General features: G+C 39.5%; 1 protein-coding gene across 2 annotated transcripts in view; it reads left to right on the top strand.

Annotated features, from left to right (window-relative positions):
* SLC9A8 (solute carrier family 9 member A8) overlaps positions 1-23,949 on the top strand; it is a 54,521-nt gene extending 30,572 nt beyond the window's left edge. For both annotated transcript variants that reach the window (XM_044985133.1, XM_044985132.1), the window contains 10 exons: positions 268-302; positions 2,098-2,241; positions 4,011-4,149; positions 6,880-6,985; positions 9,083-9,199; positions 10,632-10,714; positions 12,322-12,433; positions 12,908-13,128; positions 14,954-15,100; positions 16,411-23,949. In XM_044985133.1, coding sequence (XP_044841068.1) covers positions 268-302; positions 2,098-2,241; positions 4,011-4,149; positions 6,880-6,985; positions 9,083-9,199; positions 10,632-10,714; positions 12,322-12,433; positions 12,908-13,128; positions 14,954-15,100; positions 16,411-16,518 — 1,212 coding nt within the window. In that variant the 3' untranslated portion in view covers positions 16,519-23,949. The remainder of the gene's footprint in view (positions 1-267; positions 303-2,097; positions 2,242-4,010; positions 4,150-6,879; positions 6,986-9,082; positions 9,200-10,631; positions 10,715-12,321; positions 12,434-12,907; positions 13,129-14,953; positions 15,101-16,410) is intronic.
* Positions 23,950-24,574: the final 625 nt, after the last annotated feature.

The following is a 24,574-nucleotide window of genomic DNA, read 5'->3' as shown; positions in this document are numbered from 1 at the left end:
TCCCTACCTCACTGATGTCCTGGGAGTTCTAGTTAGAATTTTCAGTCTATAAAGCACTTCTTAGGTATTAATAATTAATTTATTATGACATTTTTATCATAATTTTGCTGTATGATGCACACCTGTACATCAGGATTAAAGTGAAGTTTGAAACAGAGCTTCTTATGAAATTATACTAAATGTATACATAGTAAAAATAATAAAATGAAATCTTTACACAGCTGATTGTAATTTATTTTTTTTTATTTTTTTGGCCTGTCCTTTTAGGCTGAGGTAATTTATAAACTGAACATGACAGACAGGTAAGTTCTTGGTAAAATTGCCTAGTATCTTCCAAGAGGCATTCTCCAAAATACTGCAATAGATGTGATGAACAGTACTTGCCCAGGTGTTCTGATTGTGTTGTGGATCGCTTAGATTTAATATCACTTGTAAAATCATTAATCAGAATTAACATTTTTAATTCTTGTAATGCCTTTTTTCTAATGAAGTATATTAAGACTTGCTAATCAATAGCATTATCTGATCAAAGTGACTGGTCAGTGGAAACACAATAATGAACAGTTTGGCACAAAAATATTTTCACACTATTTTTTTTCCTTGCAAATTCTTTTTTCCCAGACTTCAAAATTAAAATGTGTAAACTGTGATGTGCGTTTGATAACCTGACATAATTAAAATATATTATGCAGGTCTGGCTTCCTTACCCAGAGCTTCTCCTTAAACAAGGAATGAACTTGTGAGAATTAATACCATAGACTTTTCAGAGCACTTGGCTGGCAAAGGCTCAACATAATTTTCTAGAACCCCCCCCTAACTGCACAAAAGTTCAGATTTCTGCTCTTGGTTACACTAGTATAAATCCAGTGTAACTGGATGGAGACCTCGCATTTATCTTTTTGGTTTTTTGTTTTGGTTTGTCTTTTACCGTGTACATTAGCACCGAAGATTTGTATTGAAGTCCACAAATCTGTTGGCTTAGTCAGAACCAGGAAACGTGACAAGAAAAAGTATGCATGAACTGCAAATGTCTTCCTTACTGCCTCCAGCAGCTGGCTTTGCACAGCTGACAGCTCTTGATTTTGTGGTCTCTACCTTTTAGTATAAGATCTAAGGAAGCTTTAGCATCTTTTTTTAAATGTTGCGCTTTTGTGCTACATAGCAGGAGTATTGTAAGTAGCAACTGATAGCATGGCTAAACCAGCTCCTTGTTTTGGTCTCACTCAGTCTTTTCTTAGTCCCCTAGTCTACGAATAAGTATGTAAAAGACAGTTCCTATGTCAGGGTTTTTTCTGACAAAATAATTTAAGTTCCCCACTATGTATGCACAACTAAAACCCAACAAACTGATGTAAGGAAACCTACATTAAAACAATAAAATAATAAAGTTTGACAGTCTGACAGTGTATGTAAAATCTGAAATATAAAATATTCTAACTGTGAAAGAAAACTAGGCATCACCTAGTTGATAAAGCCTCTTTCAATTTCAATAACTTCAATGGCATGACAAGTAGATACAAGTGTGACCACAGTCAATTTTTCAAGTAACTGTCTCGGGCAGGTTTTACATTGTTAATGGGATTCTGTACAGTCTGTTCACTCTGTATGATTGTACATATCTGATTTGGTGGTTTGGATTGATACACATTGAAAATCTGTTTCCACAAAGGTATACAGTTTCCCTTGCTTGCTTTTAGTGGGACATTTTTACTTATTTCCGAAAGTCTGGGGAGGCATATTGCTCCTACTTCTTCGCAACGTGGACATCCATCAGTCAGCCTGAGTTATCAGGGTTGGTGGAAAACTCAGAGTACACACAATCCCCATGAATTCATGGTCTGTTAACAAGTTTTGCTGTATTTAACAGATGATCCTTTCTTCCAAAAAGAGACAAAAAAATTATCTTACTTTTTGTTTTAAATATTGCTAGTCAAGTGCTCCTTAATGGGAAGATACAACTTTCTGCAAAATATACCTATACTGTTCCCTAGAAAATCTACTGATATTTTCCATGCTTTTTCACTGATCAGTATTATCAAATATGCTGTACATTTATATTGGCATGTTTTCTTTTTTGGATTTTATTTATTCTTGCAGTTTTGCATTTGGCTCCTTAATATCTGCTGTGGACCCGGTGGCTACTATTGCCATCTTCAATGCCCTTAACGTAGATCCTGTGCTTAACATGTTGGTTTTTGGAGAAAGTATTCTCAATGATGCAGTCTCTATTGTCCTGACAAAGTAAGTGCATTTGAATTTGTACTATACTGTAGCACTCCCTTGTAGATGGCTTAAAACTCTAATTAATTTTGTTACAGATCCCTTTTGGACTTACAAAACTCCTGATTCTTAACAAAAATGGTATTGGCAGAAAATACATGTTTTTCATCTCATATCATTGTGTTGCTTGCCTATGTATCCAGAAGTTATAACAGGGGAACTAAGTATTGTCATTCTGCTTCTATTCTAATATTATAATAGCAATCACATTAGCTTGTCTAGCTCATATCCTTAAAGTGCAGCTCTACTCTGAAAAATTACCTTATAAGGTGACTATTTCAGTTGTATTTCATTGATTCCAGATCAGATTTGCTCAGTTTACATGTTAAATTTTTTTCCTCTTCACCCCAGTCCTGGGATCTGAAAAGCAAGCATTGTTCTTTCTGGCTTATTTAGAAAGATTTTGCTAGCCAAATCCTTCTGTCATTGCTCCTCTTTGACTCCTGGTCATTGGCTTATGGAATCCTGACTGCAAGCCAGTGGGGTTGCACTGGTGGCCCTGCAAAGGGAATTAAATTAAGAATTCTATTGACAGTACATGAGCCAGAAGAGAATCCAGTTCACAAGATTTTACTCCTGTCAGCACTGCAGAACCAACATAGCTAAGGGTAGGTCTATACTTACCGCGCGGGTCGACGCGGAGAGTTCGACTTCTCGGAGTTCGAACTATCACGTCTAATCAAGACGCGATAGTTCAAACTCCCCACGCACTCTGGTTGACTCTGGAACTCCACCACCATGAACGGCGGGGCGGAGTCGACCTTGGAGCCGCGGACTTCATTCCCGCGGCGTCTGGACTGGTGAGTAGCCTGAACTAAGGTACTTCGACTTCAGCTACGCTATTCGCGTAGCTGAAGTCGCGTACCTTAGTTCGACCCCCCCCCCCCTTAGTGTAGACCAGGCCTAAGAGAGATCTTAGCTATGTTGGTTCTGCAGTGCTGACAGGTGTAAAATGTTCCCCAATTTTACTGTTTTCATTGAAGTCAGTAGATCTCACTAAGAATACATAGGGACAGCAGATCTCCTGAGTAAAAAGGTGCTATATTTACATAGCCATTTTCAGGGAAGAAATGTACTTTAACCACTATCTATCATAGGTACTTTTCAGTAAGGCCGTGGGGTCTGCAAGCTCTAACACAATTGAGCTCTTTCTTTCCATATTGCCTCATGCTGTAGCAGTTTCATATTCCATGGGATCCAAAGAGCTCTCCCCTTTCCTCCCAGCCTCTCCCCTAAATCACTTCTTTTGCCCTTCTTCAGTGACCCTGCAGCCTCTCTCATCCACATGGGGATGGGGCTTTCTGTTCGTTTGTTTACTCTCCCACATAAGGATCATGTGATTTTTGTCTTTTTATTCCTTCTCCAACCTTGAGTTTTTACCATTGCAAAATGCATTTTCTTTTCCCTGCTAAAAGTATGGAACCTGTGTTGCTGTACTGGGCATCATTGTAGCCTGTTTATGCCATTGTGAGAAGATTTCACAAGAGCAATGTTAGATTTCCAGATTTTTAGTGGAATTAGGTTTCCCTTTAGGGATTATATCAACACTTGATTTAATATCTTCTGACATTGCTCTTGTTATATCACAGTAAAAGCCTTTTAAAAGCAGTAGCAACAGAGAACTGTAGGTTGCTGGAATTTTTTTTCTAAAGACATTTGGCTTTTTCAGATCAAGTCTTCATAACTGTTTGCTGCTAATGTTTTTTTTTCTTTTTAAAAATCATTCCCAGCACAGCAGAAGGTTTGACAAGAGAAAATATGTCAGATGTAAGTGGATGGCAAACCTTTCTCCAGGCACTGGGTTACTTTCTGAAGATGTTCTTTGGCTCTGCAGCACTAGGCACTCTTACCGGCCTTATTTCTGCATTAATATCCTTTTTGGGGGTAATGTGATGCACATGCATAAATCGGTGAAGTCTACCGTTCTAACAATGATTTTCATCCAGTCATTCTGTAATGTTCCTTAGAGGGATGATTTTTTATATAAGGTCTTTTTGCGGGCATGATATTTTCTCTCGCTTATTTTGTTTGTAATATTAGTGCTAATGGGCCTATTTTTAAACCTTACATAAAAGCTTTGTATGCTTAGATGAATGTAATTAAGGTCTAAATAATTGTATACTATTTTAGATTATATGTAAATAGAGTGTTATAAATTTGCTAGTTGTTTTCTAAATTCACAATATTCTGTTTTCAACATTGATCCATTTTAATAGCGTATGTCCTAGTTTTCAAATGTAAAAATGGTAAATTAATTAAAAAAAAAAAAAGAAAAATATTTTTCTCAAAGAAATTTTAAAGTCAGACCATGAAATCTTCCAGCCCTACATGTTATATTCAGCAAACTGAATATGGATACAGCTCAGTTTGGGTTTATATGCTGAATTATATCTGTGGCTTTCTACACCAGCTTGAATTGGTTGCTAAACAACCCGAGAGCTTCTCCCTAAGATAAGGAAGGATGTTTGTTTAAACTAGACACCTTTGCTTTTGAAAGCTTGCTTCAATGTTTAAAATAGAAACCTGTTTCATATTTTTTGTGCTAGCCTTATGCTACAGTTATTTGTTTAAACTGGCCATATTGCCAAGTACTTTGTTTTGTAAATGAGAGGACCAGAGTGTTTGTTTAAACATGGGCACATTTGCTATCTTTGTTCATTAGAATTGTTCCATGCACTTTTGATTAATTCAAAACATCTCAGCAAAGAGAGAGACTGACATTTTCCTGATGCAGCTATTTTTCATTCAATATCTAACTGAAAAAGGACAAACAGAAAAGCAGTTTAACTGCTCTGATATTTTATTGTTTGAGCCTGAAAATATTAGCTAGAGCAAAATATTTCTGTGAAGCAAAGAAAATTTATAATAGTTGCTGGCAGATAGATATGATTGAAACTTGCCTGTTCATTAGCCTGGAGGAACCTGAACTTCCATGTCACAAATGTCTTCTGAATTCTAACAAAGATGAATGTGGACTATTTTGAAAGTGAGACAAGAGTATGATTCATCAAGTGCATGAACATGTTGATGTAGATGTTATCGCTGATCAATCATGTCCATTTGGAACTAACTCAAAGTCTAGCTTGAATATACAACTGATGACATATAGATCATGTTTGTCCTACTAAACATATAAGGTGAAATCTTGCTCCCCTCCTCTGCAACCATGTTGCATTTCCACTTCATGAAATGGAGCGGGGAAGGACTCATACAGGTAGTAGAGGTCTGCTACAGTGAATCTGAAATCATAGATTACACTGATTCAGAGGTAGTGTATGCTGAGCCACTGGTTAAATCTCCTCCTGAGTTGGGAATTCACTTGCTTTGGGTGCTGCTGCAGCCCTGAGGCTGTAACACCAGCTATGGAACAGCTCTGATTCTGCTCTGCTTCCTTCTTCCCAAGAGAAGCCCAGCTCGCAGCCTGGCCAGCTGAGATGTGGGGGTGAGAGTGGGGTCCAGGTTTGGTTCTAATTTAATTAAACTCTTTGCACTTTCACAGTAAAGAATCATTTTGCTTTTAATTTTTTCAAATCTTTGATGCTAAGTGAGAAATAACTGTATTACAGCTGCTTCAAAAGCAGTCTAGGCCAGGGTGAAATCCTGACTTCATTGAAGTCAGTCGTCACACCTTCTCGTCAGCTGTCTAAAATGGGCCATCTTGATTATCACTACAAAAGTTTTTTTTTCTCCTGCTGATAATAGCTCATCTTAATTAATTAGCTTCTTACAGTTGGTATGGCTACTTCCACCTTTTCATGTTCTCTGTATGTATATATATCTTATTACTATATGTTCTATTCTATGCATCTGATGAAGTGGGCTGTAGCCCATGAAAGCTTATGCTCAAATAAATTTGTTAGTCTCTAAAGTGCCACAAGTACTCCTGTTCTTTTTGCGGAACAGACTAACACGGCTGCTACTCTGAAACCGTAGAAGCTATGTCATTGATTTGAATGGAGCCAGGATTTCACTCCTAGTAAATCTTTCTAGGACAAATACAGATGCAGTCAGAGGTTAGCTCACATTTTCATAAATGTCTAAGCAAGGACAAAGGAGGATTTTATTTCTGTCAAAAGTAGAAATGAGAGAAAATGTGTGGGCCATTTCAGTTCTGAGTCCCAGCTTCTAACTCATCCCATTTTGATAGAAAGCCATTATTGTTTGAAGACTGTTCTGTGACTTCTCTGCAATAAATTTGTTGGTCTCAGTTCAGTTCCGAAGGAACAGGAATACACATCATGATTGGAAATGTCTGCTAGTCTGAGTGTAGGGGTCAACAAGTGAATGTGCATACAAAAGTGGTGCTTCCAGATCCAGGTTTAAACATGTTGGCATGGTGCTGTCCATATTTTATGTACTCTTTCAAAAAACAGTGGCCTTCAGTCTCTAGGGCTGTCTAGCTTTCACCAACTTTAATTTCACTTCAAACCCTCCATCCCAGAAATGATTAATCAATCCACAGGATCTTTTACAGACTTAATATTAGCTATTCACAAAACAAATATATGAAATGTGGTGAATGGTGAACCTGTATGGAATAGATTAGAATTTTTCTGTGGATTTCTTTTCTTACTTTTTCCTTAATGGTTTGATATGTACGTACTAAAGCACATTGATTTAAGGAAAACACCCTCCCTGGAGTTTGGGATGATGATTATCTTTGCTTATCTTCCTTATGGACTTGCAGAAGGTATCTCACTCTCAGGTAAGCAGCAAAATGAATATGTGCAAAATTAGTTATTGAATTGTAAAAAGTTAGCAATCTGGATGTATAGGATTTTCAGTTTCTGGTACGCTGTTTTCTTCACCCAGTGTTCCAATGTGTGTGAGAGACCCATTGACACTAATATTAATTCTGTAGTTTCAAATGACTCATTCTGCATATTTGCAAGCACAATTACTCTGTGCATACAGTCATGTTACTAAGGCATACAAATGGAAATGTAAACTGTTTTGAAACCTGACCTAGTGGTTTAATGTGTTAAAGTATTTGGTGTTACTGTGAAAATAGGCTTTGCCCTATAAACAAGCTATGCTAAAATACTGAGCATATTACATAAACATTTCAAAATATGAAACCTTTTTATTTCTGGTACATATTGCATAGTAATATAAAAATCATAGTAAAATACTGTAAATTAGTCATTAATTATTGTATATGGCAGATAATCTTTACAAATATGACTTCTTAATTGCTGACATTAGAAAGTACTTCACTTCTTTTTTAAATACGTAACACATCATAACAACAAACTCCCTTATTTGTTCAAACTACTTCCAAAAATGATTTATCAGAAGAATAGAAACTCTGAATAACCTTGGTCATGTTCTGTAACTACAAAGGTCATCTCTGCATTCCAAACAAAGGATTCTTTTGAGTACACTTCAGATACTTGTTCTTTTCCTTCCATTCCAGTTCATCAGGGCCACTCCTGTTTGGGAATGTAGCTGTAGTCAAATACTGTTAGCTTTTCAAACTTTCTTTGTTTTTGACTAAACAGGGCATTGTGTTATAACCCTCAGGTAAGTTTATCATTATTTCCAAATGTCATTTAGTCCTTTCCGTAATCTTCACCGCAGTTGATTTCCTCTTGAGGAACATGCTGTGCCTTGTGCTTACTTAATCCACAAATTTCTTACAGGTGACAGCATAGTAAGTTCACAAGTGAGTAATGTAATGTGTTTCCACAGAACTGCAAAAATCACAGCCACCATCTTGGATTCACTCTTTCACAGGAACAAAACCCTCGGGTTGCTTTTGAAACTTTTAAAGCCTTTTTAAAAATGTTCAGCTCTTCATGAACAACTGAACACGGCACATAATGCTTTCTTATTGCTTCTTGAGTGCTCAGAGAAAGTAAAACATAGCCCAAGAACTGGATGGAAAATGGAGTAAAGTAAACCTCCCCCAACTTAAAGCAAGGGTGCAGGACTGCCCCATACTACCCCACTTTCTAAGCTGCTGCTCCAGCCCATGGGGTGGAATATCAACTGCTGGCTCACCCTGCCACTTGCATATGGTGTTAGGGCCACTGGATCTTTATAATTGTAAACCCAGTGTCCCCTCCCTTAGCTCTCTGCCAGTGCCACCTTCCATGCTAACCTAAAATGACTGGGTTAGAGGCCCCCTCTGCATCGTTCTGGGAGTGCCTGGGCCCAACTTGCACCGCAGCTTTGCCCTGGCTCTGTCATGGGCCTTAAGGATTGTGCCATCTCTCCCTACCAATGATAAAATTCCCCCCAGTCTCAGATTGAGAGTGAGCAGTGTATAGAGCGGGGAGACAAACTTTTCTTGGATAATTAAATGATGCAATTTCCTAGCCCCATAGATTTGAGTTTTTCCCTTTTGGTCTTGCCTACCTTTGCTGTTTGTCAGGGAAATTAAAAGCAGGAAAACATGGTTTGGGTTCAGCGTATTACACCCCTCACGGACATCCTGATAGGAAAACCTGAAAGAACAAGGGTTTATTCTTTAAACTAGACATGGAGTTCCAGATCCTGCCCTTGAATACACCTGTGCAAGCGTATTTTGGTGAACTACATTCCAACAGCAGCCAGCAATCCATCTACACTGGAGCTCCCAATGTTCCCATGACTATGGAGCTGAACCAGTGTTAGCAATGATGGGAAAATTTCCCCTAGAGTAGACACCTCCTTAACCTCTTCCTCAGCTTTCCCAACTGTAAAATGGGCTAATCCCACCTTGTGGTGGTGTTGTGAGGATTAAGTAGGCAGTCTTTGTAAAGTTCCATCTAAATGCTAAGTATTATTCTGCTGTTTGACAGTTGCACTGTATCCACAGGTATCATGGCAATCCTGTTCTCTGGCATTGTGATGTCTCACTATACACACCATAACCTTTCCCCAGTTACACAGATCCTAATGCAACAGACACTGAGAGCCGTTGCTTTCATGTGTGGTAGGTACTGCCTTTAGCTTAAGCCTAATATCCATTAGATTAATATTTGTTTTGTATGAAAGGAAGATTCTGTTAGGGCCAGGAGGGAAGGTTGAGTGATCCTCTAGCCAGTCGTATATCAGTACTACATGTCTCTACCAACACACTTACTACTATGAAGGCTGCCACATAGTCTAAAGTCACCTTTACTGACATATTGGGTAAGCTATACAGTAAATCTTCTCCCTCCCACATCCTTCAGTCCAAGCTTTAGCTGAGACTTGACACACAATTGAGAACCAAATAGATCTTCTTGCCTCCTTTCCCCCTCTGGCCTAGTTTCAGCTGAAGGAGACTTGAACATGTCCCTATTTTTAAAGTAGTTTTGGATATAAAGAAGCTATTTGAAAAAATAATAGTGTTTCAGACATTGGCAAAGATTAATAGGTATCTCCATTCAAACCGCCCGGAGCAATGCGATTGGTAGCCTTTCCTTTTCTTCCTGTTGGCTAAACTTGTAAGGAAGAAAGGGAGAAGATTCTGCATCACGATATAAATTTATGTTTAAGGGCACCTGCATGATACCATACCTTGTGCAAGAGGAATAGCACTTAGTGTCTCTGTCTCTCTTCCTAAGAAAGAGCCCGCTTTGCTAGGACTAGATCAGCTGAAAATGCAGTAATCATATACATGCAAAGTCTAATAATTTTAAAACACATTGAATGTTCTAAATAGCATATTGGCTTTGTGCTTCAGAAATAGTGACATTATGAAAATGCTTTAGTAATGGTGCCATCTATCGGAGACATTTGTAAAAATAACTTCCAGGTGTTGTTAGAACAATATATTTGCTTGTACAATGCAGTATTTTAATTTATCATACAAAGCATTAAGAAGTGCCGTAATGTCTTCACTGGTATGCTTGCCTGCTTGAAGATTTAAAAATGAGTATCTCACGGAACTTTCAAACGTTTTATTATAAAGTTACATGCATAAAACGTTTGAAAGTTCCGTGAGATACTCATTTTTATATAGGGCCTGATCTAAAAAAGTCCACTAGGGTCAATGGGCGTCTTCTCATTAACTTCGATGAGCTTTGAAACAGGCCCAAAATCTTCAAGCAGGCAAGCATACCAGTGAAAACATTTTTCAGTAATTTAGGGTAAAATTCTGCTAGCCTTCTTCACGCTGATTAATATTTACTCCTGAAATCTGACTATTCATGGAGTAAGGTGCTGCTTAGTGAAAGTAAGGGTGGCAGAATCTCGCCCCTGCATTATGGTAGATATGTTTATTTTGAATCTGGCCTGAGTCAAAGAAGCAGGGAGTGTGTGTGTGCATATATATAATGTATGTAATAGCCTATTACAGGAGTAGCAAAGGTTTTAGATACCAGCTTTTATTGACCAGCATAGTTTTATTTGAATAACAAAGTTTGATCTTTCTTTTTCAGAAACCTGTGTTTTTGCATTTCTTGGTCTGTCCATTTTTAGTTTTCCTCACAAGTTTGAAATGTCCTTTGTCATCTGGTGCATAGTAAGTATTTACTTTCCTCTGAAAGTTTTTTAAACCTTTTACAGTATTTCTAAAAAAACCAACAAAACAAAACAAAAAACATTACAGTATTTTTCATGGTCTATAGGGCTCAAGAGTTGTTTTTACAAAACTTCCTATGTTTATCTTTTCATAAAATATTCTCAGGCTATTTATATATTATACATCATGCATCCCGAATCCCCAGCAGTGAATTGAAATTAACTATTTCTTCAGATTGTCCACACGACTTTGGCGTGGATATCTCAGACTATATTTTAAGGAATACTAGTGTAGCTAGTGCAGCTTGTGTGTATGAGATTATTTGAAAAGAACTGAAGAATCCCTGCTTGAGAATGACTTTCAATCAGATTTATTAAAATAGCATCTTTTCAGAAGTCCCAAAGGATGTAAAGATTATGAGGGGAGCACTTCTTCTCTATGTAACATTTTAAGTTCCTGAATTTTTTACAGATTTTAATTACAAAGTAAAAGAAGGGTTTGGTATAAATGATACTTTAGATTATGCCTCACACAAGGATAAAGTGCCTGTTACTATTATCACATTATCAGTTTACAAATTCATAACATGCTCCCCTTTCACAGAGAGAAAAGAACAAAATATTAATCCACAGTGGAGCTGGCCCAGAGGGTAGCACTAGACGCTGCCACATTTGAGTGTATACTTCAGAAGTGTCTTGTTCTGCCATGAGAGATGTTGAGGTATTGGTCTCATCTGTGGGAGCTGAGAGGCTGCTCTCAATTTATTACATTTAACTACCTCTTCTCAAAAGCAGAGTGGCCTTTCATTCTTGTTGCTAGACTGCCTTCACAGCCCAGAGGCAAAGGCAGTAATTATGACTGGTTGCCATGCAGAAAAAGGGCACAGCCCTAGGAACTCCCACACGTTCTAGCTCTAGGATATTTATCTTGTCAAGGCCTGTTTGTTGTGGTGGTCTTTCATGAGCAGCATTACCAGGAACTCCACCGTACTACGCGGAATTTTCCTTTATATTTGTTGATATTCATTCTGTAGAAGAAAATGATCCTCAGTTCTCATAATTCTATTGCATATATTGGGTATGTTCTTTTGCAGTGATACCTGGGAAGTGCTAAGGGACAGAATTATAACCAGCTGTTTGGCTTTCCGCTCATTTCTCTGAGGCACTGGCCTATGGGGAGGCAGCAGACATTTCTGCTTATTTTTCAGCTGCTCCACAGATGATTAAAGGAGCTGGACTGCTTTTCAGGGGCTATCCGAGGTGCTCAACCTGCACTCAAATGAATCCCTGGGTTTTTTGGAAGGCCCTCTTGGCTTTCAATTCACTTGTCATTTGTAAAACAGCATCTGGTAACTTTTTCAATTATTCCTATAGTGTCTCTGTAACGAGATTTAGTTCCAATGACTCGGTGTTTGAAAATGTAAGCTCCACATTGACCTATGCTGAGCAATTGCTTTAAGTTGGATTGCCAGTATAGCTAGTTATGAGGAGAGTAATACATTCCCTTGACTATTCACAAACTGGTTACAATTTATACTGCTCTATAGGGAATGGATGTAATGCATTAAATAGCCTTTAACTCATTATCTGATTTGTTGCTGTTAACAGGTACTTGTTCTGTTTGGCAGAGCAGTGAATATTTTTCCTCTCTCTTACCTGCTCAACTTCTTTCGTGATCATAAAATCACCCCCAAAATGATGTTCATCATGTGGTTTAGTGGTAAGTCTTAAGCTTGGAGTTTACAAAGTAGTGTATCATAGTAGGTGCTGCTCTGCATGATATTGTGCCTCTGTCTATGGAGCAAACACTAAATGGGCATTTGTGTCCTTCTCAAATCCACATGCATCCGCAATGCTATGTTTTCCCTATGCAGGTGAGCCAGGCAGTAAAGCGTCCAGCCCAGGAAAGTGTACAAAGTCTGCCTTTAAAATAGCCTGATTTTAGGGACCTAATAGCTTGACAGATTTGCATTCAAAAGCTGTAGAGATCTGATTTGTTTCGAAATTCAGATAGGCAATCAAATGCTAGGGTGATGGGCACAGCGTAAGAACCTAGATAGCCTTAAAACATGAAATAGGTTTAGAAGAAGAGACTTCCAGTAGGCTGAACACCATGTTCATTTATAAGGATGCAGAGGGCAAATCTTGCTGTTGATGTAGTTTTTATTCTTGGTTTATAATCCTCTCTGATCAGGTTTACGTGGGGCAATTCCATATGCCCTGAGCCTCCATTTGGGCTTGGAGCCAATAGAAAAGCGGCAGCTCATTGGGACCACAACTATCATTATTGTGTTATTCACAATTTTATTGTTGGGTGGAGGAACCATGCCCCTTATCAGACTGATTGATATTGAGGATTCTAAAGCGCGAAGAAGGAACAAGAAGGATATTAACCTCAGCAAGACTGAAAAGATGGTTTGTTCCTTTTATTCTGTTTTTTTTTAAATGAGTGATCATTGATACTTTTCTTTAATTTTCAAAAAAGATCAATGCATAATAAATATACAGTGATACTTTCTGTTGGAAAAAGAGATGAAAGCAAAGAAAGGAGTTTTTAAATGAAGGGCTAAGACAGTGCGGAGGGGCACACAGTTCAGACAGAGACATACTTTACGGGAGGATTTGTTTAGGGCAAGGGTTCCCAAACTTAGTTCGTGGCTTGTTCAGGGTAAGCCCCAGGCAGGCCGCAAGATGCTTTGTTTACCGGAGCATCTGCAGGTATGGCCGTTCGCAGCTCCCAGTGGCCGTGATTTGCCGTTCCTGACCAATGGGAGCTGTGGGAAGTGGTGGCCCGGCCCACGCCACTTCCCACAGCTCCCATTGGTCGGGAACGACGAACCACGGCCACTGGGAGCTGCGAGCCGCCATACCTGCAGACGCTCAGATAAGCAAAGTGTCTCGTGGCCCGCCAGGGGCTTACCCTGAACAAGCCGCGAACCAAGTTTGGGAACCCCTGGTTTAGGGGATTCTCTTTATCGTTGGTTTAATAGTTAAGTCCAAAGCTGACTGCGAAAAATTACAAAGGGTTCTAGTAATTCTAGCCATGTCAGTCCCAAAATATTAGAGAGAAGGTGGGTGAGGTAATATCTTTTATTGGACCAACTTCTGTGGGTGAGAGAGAAAAGCTTTCGAGCCACACAGAGCTCTTTAGGTCACTATTATAGGGATAAATAAGATAGAAAATATCATAATGTCACTATATAAATCCATGGTATGTCCACACCTTGAATACTATATGCAGTTCTGGTCAGCCATCTCAAAAAAGATATATTAGAATTGGAAAAGGTACACAGAGGGGCAGCAAAAATGCTTAGTAATATGAAACTGCTTCTATCTGAGGAGAGATTAAAAAATCTGGGACTATTTACCTTGGAAAAGAGATGACTAAAGGGAGATACAATAGAGGTCTGTAAGATCATGAGTGGTGTGGAGAAAGTGAATAAGGAAGTATTATTTACCTCTTCACATAACACAGGAGCCAGGGATCACCCAATTACATTAATAGGCAGCCATTTTAAAAACAAAAAAACTTAAGGATGAACTTCACATAATGCACAGTCAACCTGTGGAACTTGTTACCAAGTTATGTTGTGAAGGCCAAAATATAATTGAGTTAAAAAAAGAATTAGATAAGTTCATGGATAAGGTCAATCAATGGCTATTAGCCAAGATGGCAAGGGATGCAGCCCCATACTCTGTGTCCCTAGACCTCTGACTGCCAGAAGCTGGGACTGGACAACAGGGGATGAATCACTCGAATGTTGCCCTGTTCTGGTCATTCCCTGTGAAGTGTCTAGCACTTGCCACTGTCAGAAGACAGGATACTGAGCTAGAGGGGGACCATTGGTCTGACCCAGTGTGGCCATTCTTATGAAAATACACTAAGGGATAAAACCTTGTCATTTTAAAATATTGTAAAAGCATTACTAGACCAACATTTATGTGAGTAACTTGAAAATTTAGGGATCTAAAGTAATGACTATAACCCAATCTAATTACAAATAGATCAGCACAAAATAATGTAACCCCCATGGAAACACAGACAAGGTTCAGGATGGACTAAGTCATATACAAATCGATAATAGCTAGTACATTGTGAGTCCCATGTCGCTGAGGGAGGCCACTGGCACCTCAATAATGAGAGGCAGGTGAAAGTTGTTTAAAATAACAAGTTCAAAACAAAAGCAAAAGGTGCAGTGGTCAATTTATAAGGTTATTCCAATATGTCTGATCTTTGTAGGGTAATACCATTGAATCTGAACATTTATCAGAACTCACAGAAGAAGAGTATGAAGCCCACTACATAAAGCGCCAGGATCTCAAAGGCTTTATGTGGCTTGATGCCAGGTATTTGAATCCATTCTTCACAAGGCGGCTCACACAGGAGGTGGGTTCTGCTTGTTTTGTTGTTCTATGGTGAGTGTTGGCATAGCATTTTGTGGGATTCCATTCAAAGGCAACCAAGGGTTTGTGATACAGGCTTGCAACTTTCGAGCTGGGCATAGTGAGGTGACCGATCTTACTTGTTTATAGAGAGTTGACTGTCTTGTAAAATGCTAATTTGATTTAAGTTAACACTTTTCATGGCTTCCAAAGTCTGTAATAAATGTACAGAAGTGTGAGCTTTTATTAAACTCTTCTTTAATGTTACAGACTAAGATCCCTATATCAACAGTTTGGTTACTAAACCTAGGTTTAGTAGACGTTTGTGACTAAAAATGGAAGCATCAGACCTGGCAAAGCTAAAATGTTAGTGTAAAATGTTGCCCCCACACATGCATGCTTTTTAAAAACCTTATGGCACAAGCAGGTGCAGTACTGGTTATACCCAGGGCCCCGTGTATATTGCAGCTGTGGTCTTTGCTGTAGAATGCACCCCTTGTCACTGGAATTGCAGCTCTCACTTAAAAAGTTTCTACTCCTTCTCCTTGTGAAGAGAAACTGCGACTTGAAAGCAATCTAATGCCTCTGCTTCAGGCTCTCTACAAATTATGACTGAGAGGTGTGTACTGCTCTACTCTTCTCACTCAGAGCCCCCGTAGACTCTGGGCATTTTCCCCAACATGCTGTGAAATTCAGCATTTTTTGTTGCAGAATTCACCGTTTTGCTGCACCAGGCATGTTTTGTTTTGTCTCTGGGCCCAGGTAAAACCTGCTTTCAAGCTACTTCTTGCTCTGGCGCCTTTCCCTGCAAGAGAAAATTAATTAGATTCCAGTGCATGCTCCCTGCACTGTTCCATAGAACCAAGCGGATGGGTTGGGAAACCAGAGCTAGAGTCCACATGTGCCAGGGAGCCAGAATATGGGCTGCTGGGAGAACAGAGCAGCATCCAAGGCCTGGGAAGATAGGATGAGCCACTGAAGCTGACTACAAGCTTCCTGCTTCAACCTGACGCACATACAAATAAAGGCGATTCGGAGCCAGGCCACCCAGAAAACATTACTGCTGACAGCTCAGCTCTGTGGGCCTCTGGAGAACACGGGGAAAAAAATCTGTCATCGGAATTAATCGTTGCTGAAAATAACCACTGACAGATTGTACATTGATGTTTATTTTCCACTGTGAGCATAATTGTGTCTACGCTTAGGGACAGAAGCGATGGGAATGAAGGGTATTTAATGAAGATACGGTAAATCGTCACTCTCACTCACACAGTGCTGTATCTAAACAGCAATTTTGATTTCCTTTTGCCTTAGGACCTACATCATGGACGCATACAGATGAAAAGCCTCACCAACAAATGGTATGAAGAGGTGCGACAAGGACCCTCAGGGTCTGAAGATGATGAACAAGAGCTGCTATAGCAGGCTAGAGAAGGAGAACTGTAACAGGTTTATCATAGAGCACCAAAAACTAGATTTAAGTAACAAAAGATTCTGACTGTACAAAAGCCCAGGGTATTAAGAATGAAGACGTCCCAATGCAGGTCCCACCATGTGCTGTTGTACTTAGGTTTCACAGAACCAGCTACACTGTACTTCATAAGACCAGTCGCTGCAGGACCCCCTTACAATAACACAAAAGCAGTATGTGGGCTGAGGATAGAGCTGTACCTTTTAATTCTGAATATCACAGCTCTTGTAAGTTTCACTCAGCCCATGCAAAACTGCATTGAAATAACCTTGAAGAAGAGTGTCTTCCACTCTGATGTAAGCTGTAAATGCATGTTACAGTACAGGTTCCGTAATACGGCTCCACAAAACAGAATGAGTTGCACTTTATTGTATACTTTAATACTCATTCATGTCTTGGGGAGTCATGATGGTTTATACTGTGAATTTGTGCCAGTAAGAATAATTGAATCTTTGTCTGGAACAAAACTGTAATTTGCATATTATGGATCCAAAATGCATAGTGAGCCCCCAGACAAGAAGCAGATATTGTGCATGGACAAAAGCACCAGAACCTTTTAAATACTCAGTGTGTCTGCCATTGTTGTTGTTTTTTTAATGCTGAAATGACTTAATCCACAGTACTTGCCATTGCCTAAAGTGTGTTTTAAGGAGAAAGCATAGAACTGGATTTGAAATCCATAGATTTTTTTTTACTTATCCCCAACACACCCACACACACCCCACACACACACACATACCTGAAACTTATAAATGGTTACACTTTTTTTAACAAAAATTGTAATAAAAAAGGTTGCTCCTAGCTGGCACTACAGGCTTTGAATCTCAGGAAGCAGCCATTTTTGCTTTGCCTAAATTCCTGAAATGTCCCTAACACGCCTGAGGGTTCATGAGGCATGTAGGGAGGTTTTTAAATTCTACAGGCACCAGTAGCAGGCTTTTCCATATAGGTTTTCATGGTGCACACTTACTGTATTTCAGCTACAGTAAATACAAAGTTTTATTGCCTAGTTGGTCATTTGCACATGCTTTAAAAAAACAAACAAACACTTTACTGAGTGTTTTCAATCATGGATCTGTTGTATTGTTTCTGGACAAATAAAGGAAACTTCAGGAATGTATTCAAAAAGCATAACTGCTCAAAATCCTAAATATGGATTGACTTACTAGTTTTTCATATGTGTGTGTTCGGAAGTTAGTCCTGATGTTTAAGAAAAAAAAGTGCAGCAGTTTCTGGCTAATCTCTCTGGTGAGCATTCTGTACTTTCAAGCCACCGTTAGTGGTATCTGCACCCCCTAAATCAATACAGATTAAGGCAAGTAGGGAAGTGGATTAAAGTTTTGGTTCCCTTTTCTACATACCCACTTTGAAACAAGTCTAGTGGCAGCACTTGATGCTGGCAGCTTTCCAACAGCTGTAAATTAGACATGCTAATGTTAGGCATTGATATCTGATTCATTTAGCTTTGAAGCAGAGCATTACTGAATATGTGGGTCTGCTGAAGCTATGCCCCGTGCAGAAGCAGAACTGTAAGAGAATGTCTCCCTCATTCGTGAGAGCACAATGTGTGATTTGCATGATGCTGCCATTAAAAGGTTGATCGTATAGTCCAGCCCTCCTCACTTTAATTTCAGACTCGCTTCTGCATTTTCACTTGAAAACTAATTAATCTCACTAGGAAAGAACACTTTTTGCAGGGTAACAAATCAAGTAACTTCTCTCTGCTAATCAACCATGAAATGCACTTTATTTCCTACCCTTGTACGTGAACAGAATTTGGCTTCATGCTTTATAGAACTGGAACATGCTGTGTAATGTGAGCATGAAGAGGAATGAAGTCAGATTGTTTCCAGTGTTGAGTACTGAAGAATCACATCTTGCTTGTTGTTTGGGAGGAGAACAGATCTGTAAAGAATCATACTAACGAGACTGAAGGAAACTCTAACATTAGATCTTTCTGACTAGTCCAGAGTTAAGGGTATATGCTTGAAAACATTGTTTAGGATGTGAAAACCCTAGCTGCAGTACTATAAGGTAGGTGTGTGTGAGAGAGAGGGAGAAAAATGTAAATTCCACTTTATAATACAGCTATTTCCTCAGGTGCCCATCCAGAGTAAGCGCCCGTTTGTATGAGGTTTTTTTATGGGATGTCACACTTGCTCACAAAGAATAGTTTAAGCTGTAGGGGCTAGGAACCTTTTGAGGTTGCTGAGTATATGAGGATCGCTTTGCCAGATGCATATGCTCTTGGCTTACAGGAGAGTGGTAGAAATTGTGTTTTAAAAAAAAGATTGGTGAGACCCAGCTTTCCCCGTTCAAACAATGGGTTGCGTGTTAGACAGCAGTTGTTTTGATGCACTATGGTAAATAAATAATTGAGGTTAATTGTCAGTTCTTGGAGATATTTTTGTATCATTGAGATGTCAATCATTTCAGCTTTCTAGTAACAAATAGCAGCTGTTGTCCTGATTTACCTGTTCCTAAGAATTGTGTGGTGTGGAACACAATGGTACCAATTCTTGGCTACGGCTGCGTAGTGCACTGCGCACCCCCAGGTGGAGCAGGAGAGCTGCAAAGATAGTTTTAAGTCACTCTGTGCTCCCTTTGTGCCAGACATAACTTAGAGCACCCTGAAGGCAGCTTTAAGATACGCTAGCTGCCAAGAGCTCCAAGGGACTGTTATGGCACCCAGGGACTGCCAAGCTGCAGGGAAGCCTTGGCCATACCTCTTGTTCTGTAGACATTCAACAGGTTAGCTCTGGAGAGAAGGGGTGGCACATGAGGTGCTATGTTGCCTCTTGCACCACTGGAAAGTCCCCTGATTGCCCTATGGCTCTTAGGATGGGTTTAGAGCCACTTTGTAATGGTGCTGCAACATGAAACAGCCAGAGATCAGAGCCACTGTTCTCAGTTAGCTAGTTACTTCACTGAAAGACAAGGCAATCTATCAAATGAATGAAATTCTATGCCAATATATCAGTCTTCTGCGGAAGTTAGATTTCATTATGATAAATTGGTCATTTCCTGCCCTCTGCTGGTAATTTTTGAAAATACAGTTAGATCTAAGTGAGGAAACATTTGCTGCAAATAATTTAAGACACATTAAATAGATGCAATGAACTGATATTTTCTAAATTAACGAAAGCAGCCTGAAACGCCTAATTTCAAGGCATATTTACTTTATTTAAATGTAAAAAGCATCTGTGCAAAAGCTTTAACAACGAGATCCTATTTAATGGATCTATCAAAGACTTATATATGAGAGGAAAGGATGGGTTTGTGGTTAAGGCACATCACTGAGGCGTCAGGACTTCTGGGTTCTAGTCTAGCTTTGCTGCAGAATCACTGTGTGACTCTCAGGCAAGCCAGTTAGCCTTTGTGTGCCTCAGTTTCATTAGCTCATTCTGTTTTTTCTTAATTTGTGCTTTTAGGATTATAATCGTTTCAGAGACCTGTTTGTGAGCCATGACCTACCACTGCCCAGCTCTTTGTACATTTGCAGGACTATAGAACTGAGGTGCCACTTCAGGTAATATTTGAGAGCTTCAGAGACACAGTGAGGCAGGCTTTGTGTGAACCATTCTGAACATCACATTTTAGTCTTGCTACTTGCAACAACTGGGCTTTTCCCTAAATACAAGACAGGGAAGAACCATTCAGTTCTGACACTTTATGGTTTGTAGGTTAATTTATAAATGTGTTGGCTTTTCTGTGGCATTGATCACTCTACTGTGGGCAGCTCAGACATGAATGGATTTATCTTTACAACACTTGTGTGAGGAAGGCCTATATTATTACTCCCTTTTCACAGAGGGGAACCGAATTAGAGAGAGATCAGTGGCTTGCACAGGGTGCCACACAATGGCTGTGGCAGAGTAGTGAATTGAATCCAATTCCCAGTCTGATACCACAACTGCAACCCCATCCTTCGGCTGGGATCTCAACTTTGAGTAGCTTTCATTTGAAAAGGGAGCAGAAATCATGTTTAAATGGAGACTGTCAAGGTACAATGATTAAGAGAACGTCCTCTCGCCTTTTGAGAGCACTGTTAAGATCGGCCTCAAATCCAGTGTTTGCTCGCTTTCTCCAAGCATCCACGTGTAAGTTTTGTCCAGTCAGTTCTTGTGCCACTTGCTGACCTTACTCCTGACTACTTCTAGTGCTCAATCCAATTTAGTCTGAGTCCTCCTATCACAAATATGAGCAATGGGTCTTGGAATAATGTCAGGGTTATAAACTTGTTTGCTAAAAGGGTGGTACATGAGGGCAGGTGTCTGAATGTAGGGAGTATCATCTTGCCAAGTTGACACAAGCAGGCTAACAATTCCCAGCTAACAGCTCTTCTTTACAATGGGGCGTGTGTCTCTGAACAGCCTGTTTCATGGTCCATAGATAAAGGATTCTGTAGCACCAGCAAAAAAAGTTTGAGTCAAAAGCTAGGATTTGCTTCTCTTCCATGTACCACCAGAAATTTTGTTCTAGCAACATGAAGACATTGAGACTGCCACTGCTGTAAAAAGCCCCCTCTTCACCATACCGAAGACACAAAAACATACCGCTTTTACGAAAAATCCTAAACTGTTGACAGTGATATCCCCTGTCCACCCCCCTGCAAAATCCCATGTCAACCTATGGCCAGATTTTCCTGTCAGTTACAGTGGCATAACTCCATTGAATTTGACCACTGTAGAAAGCAGATTCCAGAGCAAAACAGCTGTCCACTGGGCCCTAGACATTCTGATCCAGGCAGCATTAGCAAGAGACCAGCAGAAGGTATCAACTTTTATAATCTCTCCCAGCAATTCTACAGCTCCTGTCATCATAGTAGGTCAGTGTCTGAAGTAGACAGGACCAATCGGGCTGGGAAGATCAATAGCAACATCTTGAATTATAGTTGGAAGGGACTAGGGTGGCTGTGCAATATTGGGAAATATCAATGCAAAAGCCTGTAAAATAATATCAAATTTCTGGGTAGATTTGGTGTCTCCATTACCTTGGAGATGAACGGATTGTCAGAGTTCCAACTCAAATGAACAACAGTTTACTTTGTATCACTGTCATGCATTTTATTTAAAGAGGTAGGATGAACATTCTGGCTTAGCTATATTTCAGTGTCGAACATTTCCCATTGCTCAGAGCTTCCACTCGAACTGCTAAAGGAAATGGCTAGCATGAGTTGCACTGTTTTAGCCATAGAGTTTCTTTGAAGGTGAGCAAAGCACACTGCTAGTAAGCTTTCTTGGAGGTGAGGCTGCCCTTGTTGCTTCTGTTTAACAGTTTTTAGTAGAAGTTAAGCTCACAGAGATCACTGATGGACAGGGTGGACAACTGAGGAAAGTGAGGAAACGGTTAGTCTTGAAACGCAGATGGGAGTGGGGAGGGAGATGGCAAAGGAAGGTTATTTGCACTACTCTGAGATTTCATAGTCAGGGCTTTTCTGTAAAGCATAAGCACAGAAGGAAACCTGGTCATACAAATACTTTCGCAGTCCCTGCCAACCCTCGCCTCTGTAGTGCTTGGTAAAGCAATATACTAGATTGAACTGAATGAAACTTACAGATAAATAACTTTTACGGGGTTGGAATCACAGGCTGCCTGTTTTATCTGTGCTCAGCAGCTAGTGTATATGAAAAATGTCCAGTTATATGCTCACCAAGAGAGGCTCAAAACTGAAGCATGATCCTACACTCTCTTCACCCATTGTGTAATGTATTACCAATAAATGCAAAGTGGCATTTGGTTCCATTCTGTTATGTATCATTTGAAACTGTTTCTAGAGAGGTCCTGTACAAATTTTAGGGGTTCCACTACACCATGTTTTCATGCACTTGTGCACACCTGGGTATTAAATAGCCCACAAAATGTATCCAGACTGTTTTTTAAAAAAATGGATCTTGAAAGGCTGCAGTGATTTAAGATAGTATATGTGGAATAGCACTGCTGTATCACGGTTCATGCTGCAGTGTGTAACCACATGAATGAAGCTATAACTGTACAGTCCTGGCTTTGAATTGAGTAGCTTCTCACATTTAAGAATTTACTTTCTAGTTTAATGGAAATTGAGAGAGACACTCTTCTGTTGGAGAACGCATAGAATCATAGGACTAGAAGGGACCTCAAGAGGTCTTCTAGTCCAGTCCCCTGTACTCAAGGCAGGACCAGTTATCCCTGACAAGACCATCCCTGACAGGTGTTGTCTAACCTGCTCTTAAAAATCTTGTATGACAGAGATTCCACAACCTCCCTAGGTAATTTATTCCAGTGCTTATCTACCCTGACAGGACGTTTTGAAGCCCTTTAGAATAAATGGGAACTCGTGTCTAAAGCCATGTTCAGCTGGTTGAGGATCTACACAAATCTAAATACACAGTTTTAAATTATTTGGCTCTATAACGCTCTTGAGAGATCCAGAGGAGTTGGGATGGGGCAAGGTTCACACCATAATTATTGTATTTAAACTCTGACACTAACGGAATGGGAAATACCTACCCCTTCCCCTCATGTAATTTTATTGCATGATCCAGAAGTTTTGCTTTTGATCGTATTATTGCAACAATAGCCAGTTCTGCTGTGCAACATGTAAAAATTGATCTTTCAGCTGTTGAGCAACACTATAAAATTGCACAGGTTTTTCTGTCAACTTTCCTCCCTCCCTCTCCTCCTCGTCTTCCCCCCCTTCCCCCGACTTTGCAGTGAAATATGAAAACCTCCAATGTTGTATATACTTTGAAGGACAAATGGAATCTAGGCTGTGCAAACAAGTTTCTCCAGCACTTTTTAGTACAGCTTTAAGTAATCGGTGTTGCATCCAAACAAAAGTTATATTGATGGTCATTTTCTCCAAATCCTGAATTTCAATGAATGTCACAGTAAATACATTCCATATCTAAAACACAGTTTAAAATCCAGCTGCGACAATTGTATTCCCAGCAAATTATTCAGGCTTTTTACTCAAATGACATGTATGAAAACATACATTTCAATTTCTGCTCAAGTTGATAGTGGAGAAATGCAGGAATGGTGAAGGAAGCTGATAGTCCAGCACTTGTTAACACTGTATAGATGTTTTAAATTACTTTATTTACATGCATAATCATGGACTACTTATGTGCAAATTAAACCCACAATTCTGAGAATCTGGGCACAGATATCTTTTGAAAATTGCCTTATGATTGTAACTGGGGTCTCTGTTTTACTTTTTATCAGATTCCTGCCTTTGAGAAATGGTTCTTATTGCAATGAATTTTTTAGTAAATGTGTGTTATTTATAAGGGGTGTACAGAATCCAAACAGACATATTTGCCTGAGCAATATAAACTTCATGGAGTTGTAAACTGAATAGGACATTTATTTATTTTGAAATAAAAGTTATAACCAGAAAACTGCAGTAATGTGTCTTATTCCAATACTACAGGACATGTAATGTGTGATGTAATTCTGCTTCATACTATTCATGATTTATTTTGATTTATTGCTGTTTCTGTGGGGTTCACTCTTCTAATGTTTGAGTGCTAAATACAACTGAAGTAGTGTAGCGTAGCTGCAGTTTGTGCCATGCTGGTAGAAATCAGAGATAGAAAAGACAAAATAGTCCACCTCTCTGCCAGGCCGGATTGTTCTGTTAATACATTCCAGATGTGCATGGTGGCCCTCACCCCACATGCTGCCCATCTCCCCCATGCAGATATAAAGTATGCGGTGTATTGGATTGGGGCTGCTATGGTGTATGACCCTGCTAGCTCTGAGCTCAAAAGTTAGGTCTAGTTTTACCTGGGGTTGGTGGGGGTGGGCGGTCAGCATCGTGTATTCTACAATTCTCCCTTCCTTCCTTGTTTACTTTAAAATGTCTTGAAATCCAGTCTTGTTGTATTAGTTAAGTCCTGGAAGTGTACATCAAGTTTAGACTAAGTGTTGTTGGGAAAAGCTGTAGAAAAACTGAGGTGGCTCAGGTGAGGGCTTAGAAATAAAGCCTTTTGTCTTGAAGTCACAGGTTCAAATCCTTTTAGA

The sequence above is a fragment of the Mauremys mutica genome, chromosome 13 (genome assembly GCF_020497125.1).
Source record: "Mauremys mutica isolate MM-2020 ecotype Southern chromosome 13, ASM2049712v1, whole genome shotgun sequence".
Taxonomy (NCBI): domain Eukaryota; kingdom Metazoa; phylum Chordata; order Testudines; family Geoemydidae; genus Mauremys; species Mauremys mutica.
This window is presented reverse-complemented; position numbering and strand designations above follow the sequence as displayed.